This window comes from Syngnathus leptorhynchus, chromosome 4 (assembly GCF_054491065.1).
Source record: "Syngnathus leptorhynchus isolate UIUO chromosome 4, UIUO_Slep, whole genome shotgun sequence".
NCBI lineage: Eukaryota > Metazoa > Chordata > Actinopteri > Syngnathiformes > Syngnathidae > Syngnathus > Syngnathus leptorhynchus.
The window spans coordinates 17,055,457-17,068,219 of NC_141198.1; the positions used below are offsets into that span (position 1 = coordinate 17,055,457).

The 12,763-nt window shown below is 45.7% G+C and overlaps 1 protein-coding gene across 1 annotated transcript in view; it reads left to right on the forward strand.

The window, feature by feature from the left end:
- Window positions 1-12,763, forward strand: part of trpm3 (transient receptor potential cation channel, subfamily M, member 3) — a 76,806-nt gene that overhangs the window by 41,792 nt on the left and 22,251 nt on the right. The window contains exons 8-9 of the mRNA XM_085908975.1: window positions 10,615-10,687; window positions 12,538-12,638. Coding sequence (XP_085765101.1) covers window positions 10,615-10,687; window positions 12,538-12,638 — 174 coding nt within the window. The remainder of the gene's footprint in view (window positions 1-10,614; window positions 10,688-12,537; window positions 12,639-12,763) is intronic.

Genomic DNA, 12,763 nt, shown 5'->3' on the forward strand with positions numbered 1-12,763 from the left:
TCCGACAATTTGGTGTTGTGCCCGAGCGGACAGGACACGTTTTTGTCGTTCAATAATATTAGATACTGGTGTCGACGAGTATAGAATAATAACACTTCAGATTTAGAGACTAATCTCCACTAATGAAATATGTAAAACGTGGTAAGTATGAGGTTCACATATATGATTCATAGGAGCCTTTTATTTTTTGGTTTACAGAATAGAGCAACAGTAGCCATTAAGCAAACATCCAAAAAACTCTAAATCCACTTTTTCCTGTGGCGCTTATAACCAAAAGTCTCATGAAGTATTCATGAGGGAGACCTTCTTCCCCCTCCCTTTAAATGTGATGTTATGCAAGTTGCTCAATGATATTTCCCATCTTGGCATGAATAATTGAGTGAAGAATAGCCCTTATATGTTTAATCCAAATGAAATATTCACGAGGAACAACCGTGTTTTGTCGGCCTCTCGACAACCGAAGCTAAGAATTAGTTGCGGAATAAAATGGTCACTTAGGGAGAAGAACAGTCAAGGAAAATATGTGACTTGAAAAGAGGAAAACCGAGCTAGCACAATAAACTTTTTGGGGGGGAGGAGAAAGAGAGAAAGTTGCCGGCCAGACACTTTGTTATCAGATGGGCAGTTTATCTGTTTAAAAATGGATGAAAAGACAAACTTGGTTCCCAGAAATTCCTTTTTGGGCTGTCAAGCCGTGAATGATTTTTTTTTCGCACAAAACATATTCAAATATGTTATATATTACAATTCACAGCCAGAATGTTTTTGCTGCCGAGGTTTTGGTTGGCAAAATATGGAATGCCGTTCACATGTGTGCATGTGGCATTCATCGCATGCATATTTTCTAATCAGCTTGACACACTCGGGCATGACAATTTTTCCCTGATCCCCAAAGCGTGTAGCTTAGCAAGTATGAAGATGAGGGAATCCTCCACTCACAGGAAGATTGCTTTGCCTTGACACTTCTCACATCCGTCTTTGCTCCTCTCTGCCTCCTTTGCCTCACGCAGACTTCCTATTTCCTCTTTCCTCTCATCTCCACCTTCCCAATCCCGCCACCTCGAAACTGCGCTTCAGAAATCGCTACGATTCAGGTCTTATCCTTTGTTTTGGTCTGCTCAAAGGCAGACAGAATCGAGTCTAATAGTAATAATAATATTAATAATTTTTTAAAATAATAATTTACTATTATTATTATTATTTTCCAGTCAGAGGTACAATGAGGTATTGCAGAAAAGGTCTCGTGCCATGATGGTTCCAGGACAGTCGAGTCTGGTTTGAAGGGACTTCAAACGAAAGGCCTGATATGAAGCGAGTGTACAAACAGATAAGGTGGACATCACTTTGCATGTAGCAGATGTTGCTGCATCGCCGGGGTCCTTGAAATCACATTAGTGAGCTTGTACCCTCTAACAGGTTGTCTTGTTGCAAAAGATCTCCATTATGAGTGGAAGCACAAACACTCAGGGGTCACCTTGGAGACGTGATTGGAAAAGGGAAAGAGAGAGGGAGAGACTGGGAGGAAGGGGGGGGGGGGATGGGAAGGGGCGGGATGATTCATGGTTAGATTTGTTGGGAACAAAGATGCTGGCTGGGAGAAGGCGCGGTCAAGGTGGATACATCTGGGGGGGTCCAAGATGATCTTCAGTGATTATGCTCTTTCCTAAATGACAACTTCATCCATCTTTAGTTCTGAAGGCAGCGAAATGCAAATTTTAACTGAGCTTTAATGAGCTGGGCTGGAGCTCGGATGGAATCATGTACTCACCATCTTTTCAATTTTTCTTTTATCCTGCAAACTGTGGATGATAATATTAAGGCAACAAAAAAAAAAAAAAAAAAAATATTTTGGAGGCGGAGTGGCTCGTCTACAATCTCGCAATTACACGCAAGCGATGTGCGTCCCCTCTCATGAAGACCTCTAATCGATACCTTCACATCCCATTGCGCTTTCATTTCACCTGGAATAAGACCTTTTGATTACGCAGCCGTGAATGTGTGTTGACTGACACACACACACACACACACACACACACACACACACACACACACACACACACACACACACACACACACACACACACACACACACACACACACACACACACACACACACACACACACACACACACACACACACACACACACACACACACACACACACACACACACACACACACACACACACACACACACACACACACACACACACACACACACACACACACACACACACACACACACACACACACACACACACACACACACACACACACACACACACACACACACACACACACACACACACACACACACACACACACACACACACACAGAGAGAGAACTGCTCCCCTAATTAGTGACACAATCCGGAGGTATTACGTCGCGCCTCACTCCTCATTCCTCCCAGGGATGAGCCCCCATGTCATCAGCATACGCTGCTCGAATGATTAATGATCTGAGATAATAGATTCTATAAATCACCAATGAGGGTGGAATTACTTTTTAAATATTTGTATGAAAACACACATCATTGGAGAAAGGTCAGGTAGGGTTGGCCAGCATGATTGCCGCATTGGCCGAAAGAACGCTGAAGCAGCGGCGGACGCCAGCCCTTTCCCGGCGCGCTATGAAATGAAGCCATTTAAGATGGGAAGGTAGATGGGCTGCGGGTAAAGAAAGAGGGAAGGGAGGTGGGAGGAGATGGATGGTTGGATTGCGGGATTATAGGAATAACTCGTCAGCCATTCAGATCACGCTTTTTCAAGGTGCCCTCCACGCGTGACCGCGTCATACATGTACGTGCATCTATACCCAGCAGTGACGTGCGGTGAGGTTCATGATTGGGGAGGCGTAGCAAGCCTCCCTTGCCTCCTCTGACCGCACATCCCCTGCCGCATAACCCCTGAGTCGCCTTGACCCTTCGTTAACACCGCTAGGTATCCAGGTCAAGCCATTCACTGCAGAAAAGCTGGGGATCAATCCACGCCGAGAACCAGCCGCAGTGAACCACTGCCTTTCTCGTCCGATTTGGGTTCAAGAGCACTGGAGCCAGCCCTGACTAAGCAGTGCCTCCCCAGTGCTCTCCTTTCGGTTGTACCTACACAAAAAAAAAAAAAAAAAACTTCTTTCTTCTTGAGCAATCTTTTTCCCATGACAACGCGCGACCTAAGGAGATGCTGGATTCATTCCTTCCACTTTGCTGTGCTTCATACAACGCCAGGCTCGAGAGAAGGCAAACCTCCCAACAAAGTACCTAGAGGGAACTCACCTGTATTGCAGTAATTGTTGAGGGAATGGCTGAAAAAGAAAAGCTACTCTACTTCGCCTAGGTCCCGGTGCATCCTCGGCCTAGTCACCTAAGATGGACTAGGGGATGTGAATATTCGGGGTAAGAATTTCGAGAGCGTTCCAATTCCCCATTTAGAGTCCAATCTTAACGCGTGTGGTGCCAGGTGTGCTGTAGCATGAGCGAGGCTAACCCTCATAGAAGACTGAGCCTCGATTAAGGTCCTTCCGCTCCGGACCACCACACCCTGCGTGCTTTGTTCCTAGAGTCGGAACCCAGGGGGGCCGCATACGTACCCCCTGAGTCGCATTGACCCTTCGTTAACACCGCTAGGTATCCAGGTCAAGCCACTCAGGGCAGAAGAGCTGGGGATCAATCCACCCCGATCAGAGTGAGAACCAGCCGCGGTGAACCGCTGCCTTTCTCTTCCGATCAGGGTTCAAGAGCACTGGAGCCAGCCCTGACTAAGCAGTGCCTCCCCAGTGCTCTCCTCCGGGTTGTACCTACAAAAAAAAAGCTTCTTCTTGAGCAATCTTCTTTGTCCCATGTCAACGCACAACCTAAGGAGATGCTGTATCCATTCCTCCAACTTTGCTGTGCTTAGTACATCGTGAGGCTCCAGGGAAGTCCAACCTGCCAACCAAGTACCTAAAGGGAACTCACCTGTATTGCAGTAATTGTTGAGGGAAAGGCTGAAAAAGAAAAGCTACTCTACATCGCCTAGGTCCCGGTGCATCCTCGGCCTAGTCACCTAAGCTGGACTAGGGGATGTGAATATTAGGGGTAAGAATTTCCAGACTGTTCCAATTCGCCATTTAGAGTTCAATTTTAACGTGTGTGGTGCAATGTGCTGTTGGGTGAGCGAGGCTAACCCTCATAGAAGACTGAGCCTCGATTAAGGTCCTTCCGCTCCGGACCACCACACCCTGCGTGCTTTGTTCCTAGAGTCGGAACCCAGGGGGGCCGCATACGTACCCCCTGAGTCGCATTGACCCTTCGTTAACACCGCTAGGTATCCAGGTCAAGCCACTCAGGGCAGAAGAGCTGGGGATCAATCCACCCCGATCAGAGTGAGAACCAGCCGCGGTGAACCGCTGCCTTTCTCTTCCGATCAGGGTTCAAGAGCACTGGAGCCAGCCCTGACTAAGCAGTGCCTCCCCAGTGCTCTCCTCCGGGTTGTACCTACAAAAAAAAAGCTTCTTCTTGAGCAATCTTCTTTGTCCCATGTCAACGCACAACCTAAGGAGATGCTGTATCCATTCCTCCAACTTTGCTGTGCTTAGTACATCGTGAGGCTCCAGGGAAGTCCAACCTGCCAACCAAGTACCTAAAGGGAACTCACCTGTATTGCAGTAATTGTTGAGGGAAAGGCTGAAAAAGAAAAGCTACTCTACATCGCCTAGGTCCCGGTGCATCCTCGGCCTAGTCACCTAAGCTGGACTAGGGGATGTGAATATTAGGGGTAAGAATTTCCAGACTGTTCCAATTCGCCATTTAGAGTTCAATTTTAACGTGTGTGGTGCAATGTGCTGTTGGGTGAGCGAGGCTAACCCTCATAGAAGACTGAGCCTCGATTAAGGTCCTTCCGCTCCGGACCACCACACCCTGCGTGCTTTGTTCCTAGAGTCGGAACCCAGGGGGGCCGCATACGTACCCCCTGAGTCGCATTGACCCTTCGTTAACACCGCTAGGTATCCAGGTCAAGCCACTCAGGGCAGAAGAGCTGGGGATCAATCCACCCCGATCAGAGTGAGAACCAGCCGCGGTGAACCGCTGCCTTTCTCTTCCGATCAGGGTTCAAGAGCACTGGAGCCAGCCCTGACTAAGCAGTGCCTCCCCAGTGCTCTCCTCCGGGTTGTACCTACAAAAAAAAAGCTTCTTCTTGAGCAATCTTCTTTGTCCCATGTCAACGCACAACCTAAGGAGATGCTGTATCCATTCCTCCAACTTTGCTGTGCTTAGTACATCGTGAGGCTCCAGGGAAGTCCAACCTGCCAACCAAGTACCTAAAGGGAACTCACCTGTATTGCAGTAATTGTTGAGGGAAAGGCTGAAAAAGAAAAGCTACTCTACATCGCCTAGGTCCCGGTGCATCCTCGGCCTAGTCACCTAAGCTGGACTAGGGGATGTGAATATTAGGGGTAAGAATTTCCAGACTGTTCCAATTCGCCATTTAGAGTTCAATTTTAACGTGTGTGGTGCAATGTGCTGTTGGGTGAGCGAGGCTAACCCTCATAGAAGACTGAGCCTCGATTAAGGTCCTTCCGCTCCGGACCACCACACCCTGCGTGCTTTGTTCCTAGAGTCGGAACCCAGGGGGGCCGCATACGTACCCCCTGAGTCGCATTGACCCTTCGTTAACACCGCTAGGTATCCAGGTCAAGCCACTCAGGGCAGAAGAGCTGGGGATCAATCCACCCCGATCAGAGTGAGAACCAGCCGCGGTGAACCGCTGCCTTTCTCTTCCGATCAGGGTTCAAGAGCACTGGAGCCAGCCCTGACTAAGCAGTGCCTCCCCAGTGCTCTCCTCCGGGTTGTACCTACAAAAAAAAGCTTCTTCTTGAGCAATCTTCTTTGTCCCATATCAACGCACAACCTAAGGAGATGCTGTATCCAATCCTCCAACTTTGCTGTGCTTAGTACATCGTGAGGCTCCAGGGAAGTCCAACCTGCCAACCAAGTACCTAAAGGGAACTCACCTGTATTGCAGTAATTGTTGAGGGAAAGGCTGAAAAAGAAAAGCTACTCTACATCGCCTAGGTCCCGGTGCATCCTCGGCCTAGTCACCTAAGCTGGACTAGGGGATGTGAATATTAGGGGTAAGAATTTCCAGACTGTTCCAATTCGCCATTTAGAGTTCAATTTTAACGTGTGTGGTGCAATGTGCTGTTGGGTGAGCGAGGCTAACCCTCATAGAAGACTGAGCCTCGATTAAGGTCCTTCCGCTCCGGACCACCACACCCTGCATGCTATAGCATGAACAAGGCTTGACCCTTCGTTAACACCGCTAGGTATCCAGGTCAAACCACTCAGGGCAAAAGAGCTGGGGATCAATCCACACCGATCAGAGTGAGAACTCGTGTACCCCCTGAGTCACCTTGACCCTTCGTTAACACCGCTAGGTATCCAGGTCAAGCCACTCAGGGCAAAAGAGCTGGGGATCAATCCACACTGATCAGAGTGAGAACTCGTGCACCCCCTGAGTCACCTTGACCCTTCGTTAACACCGCTAGGTATCCAGGTCAAGCCCCTCAATGCGGAAGAGTTCAATATCAATCCACCCTGATCAGAGTGAGAACCTGATTAGCCTACAAAAGTATGCTCTTAACATTTTGAGCAATCTCCTTTGTCCCATTACAACGCACGACCTAAGGAGATGCTGGAATTAATTAATTCCACTTCCCTGTGCTTCATACACCGCAAGGCCCCAGGGAAGGGTTTCCCTTACACCCACTTTTTCCAAAATGGCCGCCACGCCGTCCAGTCACCTTCGTGCACCCCCTGATAGCTTCCGGTCCTTCCGCTCCAGACCACCACACCCTGCGTGCTTTGTTCCTAGAGTCGGAACCCAGGGGGGCCGCATACGTACCCCCTGAGTCGCATTGACCCTTCGTTAACACCGCTAGGTATCCAGGTCAAGCCACTCAGGGCAGAAGAGCTGGGGATCAATCCACCCCGATCAGAGTGAGAACCAGCCGCGGTGAACCGCTGCCTTTCTCTTCCGATCAGGGTTCAAGAGCACTGGAGCCAGCCCTGACTAAGCAGTGCCTCCCCAGTGCTCTCCTCCGGGTTGTACCTACAAAAAAAAGCTTCTTCTTGAGCAATCTTCTTTGTCCCATGTCAACGCACAACCTAAGGAGATGCTGTATCCATTCCTCCAACTTTGCTGTGCTTAGTACATCGTGAGGGCTCCAGGGAAGTCCAACCTGCCAACCAAGTACCTAAAGGGAACTCACCTGTATTGCAGTAATTGTTGAGGGAAAGGCTGAAAAAGAAAAGCTACTCTACATCGCCTAGGTCCCGGTGCATCCTCGGCCTAGTCACCTAAGCTGGACTAGGGGATGTGAATATTAGGGGTAAGAATTTCCAGACTGTTCCAATTCGCCATTTAGAGTTCAATTTTAACGTGTGTGGTGCAATGTGCTGTTGGGTGAGCGAGGCTAACCCTCATAGAAGACTGAGCCTCGATTAAGGTCCTTCCGCTCCGGACCACCACACCCTGCGTGCTTTGTTCCTAGAGTCGGAACCCAGGGGGGCCGCATACGTACCCCCTGAGTCGCATTGACCCTTCGTTAACACCGCTAGGTATCCAGGTCAAGCCACTCAGGGCAGAAGAGCTGGGGATCAATCCACCCCGATCAGAGTGAGAACCAGCCGCGGTGAACCGCTGCCTTTCTCTTCCGATCAGGGTTCAAGAGCACTGGAGCCAGCCCTGACTAAGCAGTGCCTCCCCAGTGGTCTCCTCTCAGTTGTACCTATAAAAAAAAAAAAGCTTCTTTCTTCTTGAGCAATCTTCTTTGTCCCATGACAATGCACGACCTAAGGAGATCCTGGATTCATTCTTTCCACTTTGCTGTGCCTCATATATCGCTAGGCTCCAGGGAAGGCAAAACTCCCAACAAAGTACCTAGAGGGAACTCACCTGTATTGCAGTAATTGTTGAGGGAATGGCTGAAAAAGAAAAGCTACTCTACATCGCCTAGGTCCCGGTGCATCCTCGGCCTAGTCACCTAAGCTGGACTAGGGGATGTGAATATTCGGGGTAAGAATTTCGAGAGCGTTCCAATTCCCCATTTAGAGTCCAATCTTAACGTGTGTGGTGCCAGGTGTGCTGTAGCATGAGCGAGGCTAACCCTCATAGAAGACTGAGCCTCGATTAAGGTCCTTCCGCTCTGGACCGCCATACCCTGCGTGCTTTAGCATGAGCGAGGCTTGACCTTTCGTTAACACCGCTAGGTATCCAGGTCAAGCCACTCAGGGCAAAAGAGCTGAGAATCAATCCATACCGATCAGAGTGAGAACCAGCCACGGTGGACCGCTGCCTTTCTCCTCCGATCAGGGTCCAAGAGCACTGGAGCCCCTGAGCACTTGAGTCACCTTGACCCTTCGTTAACACCGCTAGGTATCCAGGTCAAACCACTCAAGGCAGAAGAGCTCAGGATCAATTCACCCTGATCAGAGTGAGAACCAGCCTACAAAAGTATTCTCCTATCTTCTTGAGCAATCTCCTTTGTCCCATTACAACGCACGACCTAAGGAGATGCTGGATTTAATTCCTTCCACTTCCCTGTGCTTCATACACCGCAAGGCCCCAGGGAAGGATAACCCATTGTTCATACACTCACGGTTTCTATTCATTCAGGTTCCTGGTACTACCTCTCATTTTCCGGCAGTTACTCCAGGTAATTTTGATATACTTTTGAGCGGCCCTGACCGTGGCTTTATTGGATTTCCGATTATTAGTCAAAACCTATTTTAATATTCTCAACCCTGAGTATCGTGTCTTCAAATATGGCTGGGTCCTTTGTCCCAGTTGAGTACAAAGGTTGCTTATCCATTTCTCACCATCAACTATCTTACAATTTTGCTTTTTTTATCCCCTACACTTTTGATCTCATTGATTTAAATGTTCAGCTGTCAATTTTATTTTTTCTTACTGTTAATTGGTGTTGTACTTCTATTTTAATTCAAACATCTGTCACATTTCATTTTATTACTGTACTTTAGTTTTGACATCTGGGGATCCCATTGGCAGGGTGTCCCATACACCGTGATCTCTTGGGATCACTGCAATCTCCACAGCATATTTTATTGGTATCCTATTTTACCTGAAGATCCTTATTTTGGGTGTCTCTTACACTCACGGTACCATGGTTTTCCAAAATGGCCACCACGCCGTCCGGTCACCCTTGGGCACCCCCTGGTGGCTATCTCTAGCATTGCGTCCGATTGAATTTACGTTGGTAGGTTTTTTGGCGGGATTTAATTCTGCTCTTTTTATTTTACTTTTTTTAGGATTTGGGTTAACCAAAATTAATTTCAAATCGGTCATCCCTTATTTAGAATACTATTGTAGTAATAATTGCACATTCACAATATAAGACTACAAGTTCACTACTGGGGAGCCACTGACGTCACCCCCCGGTAAAATTTGCCTGGCAACTAACAGTTTCACAAAAAATGTTGGGGAACGCCGCTCTAGTGTGGCTTATTCAGTATTTAATTTAAACTATTTTAATTAAAATCTCATATCAGCAGTTTTCACATAGAAAAACACTCAATAAAGCACATGAAATCAAAAACTCGTGCCTACCACTCCGTTCTGAAGTCCCGTTGTCCGAATCAAACCTTTTAACTCCGGAGTTGCTCTTTCTTTACTGATGACCTCCTGCTTCGACCGAAAATTCATCGTTGAAAATCGTTTGGATATGTAATCCATTGTAAAACGAAATGTAAAAACGGGAAAAACAAAACCAATGTAGAACGAAACAAATGGCCGACTGCTCCTCAGGTGTTCAGTGTAAATGTGAACTGGGGATCTCTTCTTCTGGCGTATGAAGCATCCCGGGATCACTAGCACCCCCTGCCAGAAGGCTGGAGAACTTTTTTCGTACTCCGTAAAGTCTCTTTTCAAAGCCGTTTTGTTCATCTTAAGAAACACGACGTTAAAGACAAATGACAAAAAAAACTAGATATTCAATACACTAGCTTAACTACGGAAATTTGTTAATATAGCCACACTGTTTGAACACTTAAACAGCGACATAAAAACCGAGATCAGTTTTGTATAGCCTGTCAACATAGGCAGCCGTGTGATTACGCTATCCTCAGAGGAGGCTAGGCAGGAAGTTGCCTCCTCCGAGCGAATTGTCTTCGGTTTTAAAATGACTATGAAAATCTAGCGATTTTGGTTCAAAACGATACAAAACTACTGAAATTAAAAGGAAAATGACTATAATAAAAACAATTGAATTTGTTTTTCACCTTTTCATGATGGCAGGGGAGGCGTAGCCTTGTCTGATACCCACATAATAATAATAATAATAATAATAATAATAATAATAATAATAATAATAATACCATCATGTGCCAACACTTGTTTGTCAAATATCACCTCAAAAGCATAAGAGCGTGCCTCAAGACAGAGGAAGGGTATCATTTTCTTTTTTACTGTGGTGTCCAAAAAATGTGTTAATATTTTTATTTATTATTTATTATATATATACACATATGCTTATATTATATATTATATATATATTATTTATATTCTTTCTTCTATTATTATATTCTTATATTTAATTTCATATCATTTCTGTCCCTCCCAGATTACAGTCTTTCGAATGGGGTCCGAAGGTCATCAAGATATTGACCTTGCCATCCTCACCGCACTTCTAAAAGGTCAGCACTAATACTGTTCATATTCAAAGATGGTGATATATTGGCCTTGCAGGCTCATTTAACCTCAGGCAAAAGCATCCAGCTATTTGTTCAACCTTGATTCAGTAGCCGCGTATTGATTTGACGTTCGCTTAGCAAATAAACAGGGATCGGTGGGGACATTGGGAGTCCGACACAACTGAACCATTCCCAATTGTTTCCCAAGGCCAGTCTTCCCACACGCGCACACACACACGCATAGGATCCATACTTTCGATTGGTGGCTCAGCATCTCTGATTGATCACGGTTGCTCTGATGGTACAATCGGACTCTAACCATGTCAGTAGCCGTTTTGGAGCATTCTCTTATTTGCACTTGTGAATAGTTTGTAGCAGATTGGAATGTTTGTCATCATTCTTGCAGATGCATCATATCTTTGACTCACACGGTGATTGGTGCCTTTATTGCCTTGCCTGTGAACAAACATTCTGTTATCTTTTGTCCTGATTTCTAATAGGTTTGTTTTCCATCTCTTTATACGCAGTTTTTTTTTGAAAGTGGGAAGAAGGGATTTCATTAAAATCGTGCAGAGGAAGCACTCGAGAGAAAAAAAAAGCCGCACGAGAGTCATTTTCTCTCTCCCGCACGGTGAATAAAAGTCGTGTGAAGGCTTTTAGTGCAAAGTGAAATTCTGCCTCTGTCACATCCTGCATTTGAAAACACTGGATTAGATCCCACAACAAGATTGTAGCAAACAAGAGGTTGTGAGATTTAAGAACAAAGCAGACTTGAGGGAATAATTGACGTCCGATGTCTGAGGGACTCAATCCGTTCGCTCCATAAAGATTATTTGGCCTCCACGGAAAAGCACTACAAGATCACACGCTTTGAATAAAACAAGACCACGCTGCACTTTAATGCACACAAATCTCCAGTAAAGTGCTTATTAGCGAGCTTGTCCTCTTATTAGTCGAAATCGCAGCGTGAGGCTCAAGTAATGCGTGTGCGGGCCTTCGAGTAGCGCCACTTTGTAGACTGATTATTCTATCGGGCTCATTGAATATTCTTGTCTACATACTAAAAGATTATTAGGGTTTAATTCACACAAGACTGATTTTTTTTAAATGAGGCAGCTTAAAAGACTCAAATTATTGTCTGAGCAGTTGACGTCAATTTATTATTATTTTTTATATTATTATTATTCTTATTATTATTGAATTATTATTTGTTATATATGTCTTCAATCCTAAATAAAATGTCCACTAAATTATTTTTGGTATTATTTTTATTTGTAACTATTTATTATGATTTATTTAACTATTTTTTATTTGTATGAACTATTTTTTTTAATCCATTTTGATTCAATCTGCTGTTTACATAGCGAATCAAACGATGAAAATATATTTCGGAAGATTCTCATTCATCTAGGTCATCGTAACAAGAGCGGCGTCTCCGTTTTTAAATGCCGAAGAGGGGATGTCTCCTCGGAGTCATCTTAATAGTGTTGTTGTTGCCCACAGTGGCTGGTGACCGAATATCCTGCATACCAATTGGTCGTTCAGTCGCCTTGGTGGCAAAACAACTCATTAGAGCCTTTGTTTTCTATTGGGGGTTGAATGAGACAATCTCTGGAAGGTGGGCTGGCAGGGAATTGTTATACAACCGCTGATGCCTCGGCTCTCCTTATTTGTTTCAAGATGCGAGCTTCAAGTTTCTTTAGTGTCATTATGCAAGACAGAAGAAAAAAAAAATCTGAGAACAAAATCCAGATTACCATTACAGAGTTTTAGAATTGGTTCTAGAAAGGACAATATTATCATTGTTTTAATCCAAGAAGCAAACATGCATGTGATTCATCCTCCTCCTCCAGGCGCCAACGCTTCAGCTCCTGACCAGTTGAGTTTGGCTTTGGCGTGGAACAGAGTCGACATTGCCCGAAGTCAGATCTTCATCTATGGACAACAGTGGCCTGTAAGATATTCACAGGAAGCTCGCTGCCTAAACTGTACCCCAAATTATTTAGCATGTGATAGTTTGTCTGAAACCTTCGGTCACATTAAACCATAGGTGTCAAAATGGAGGCCCGGGGGTCAGAT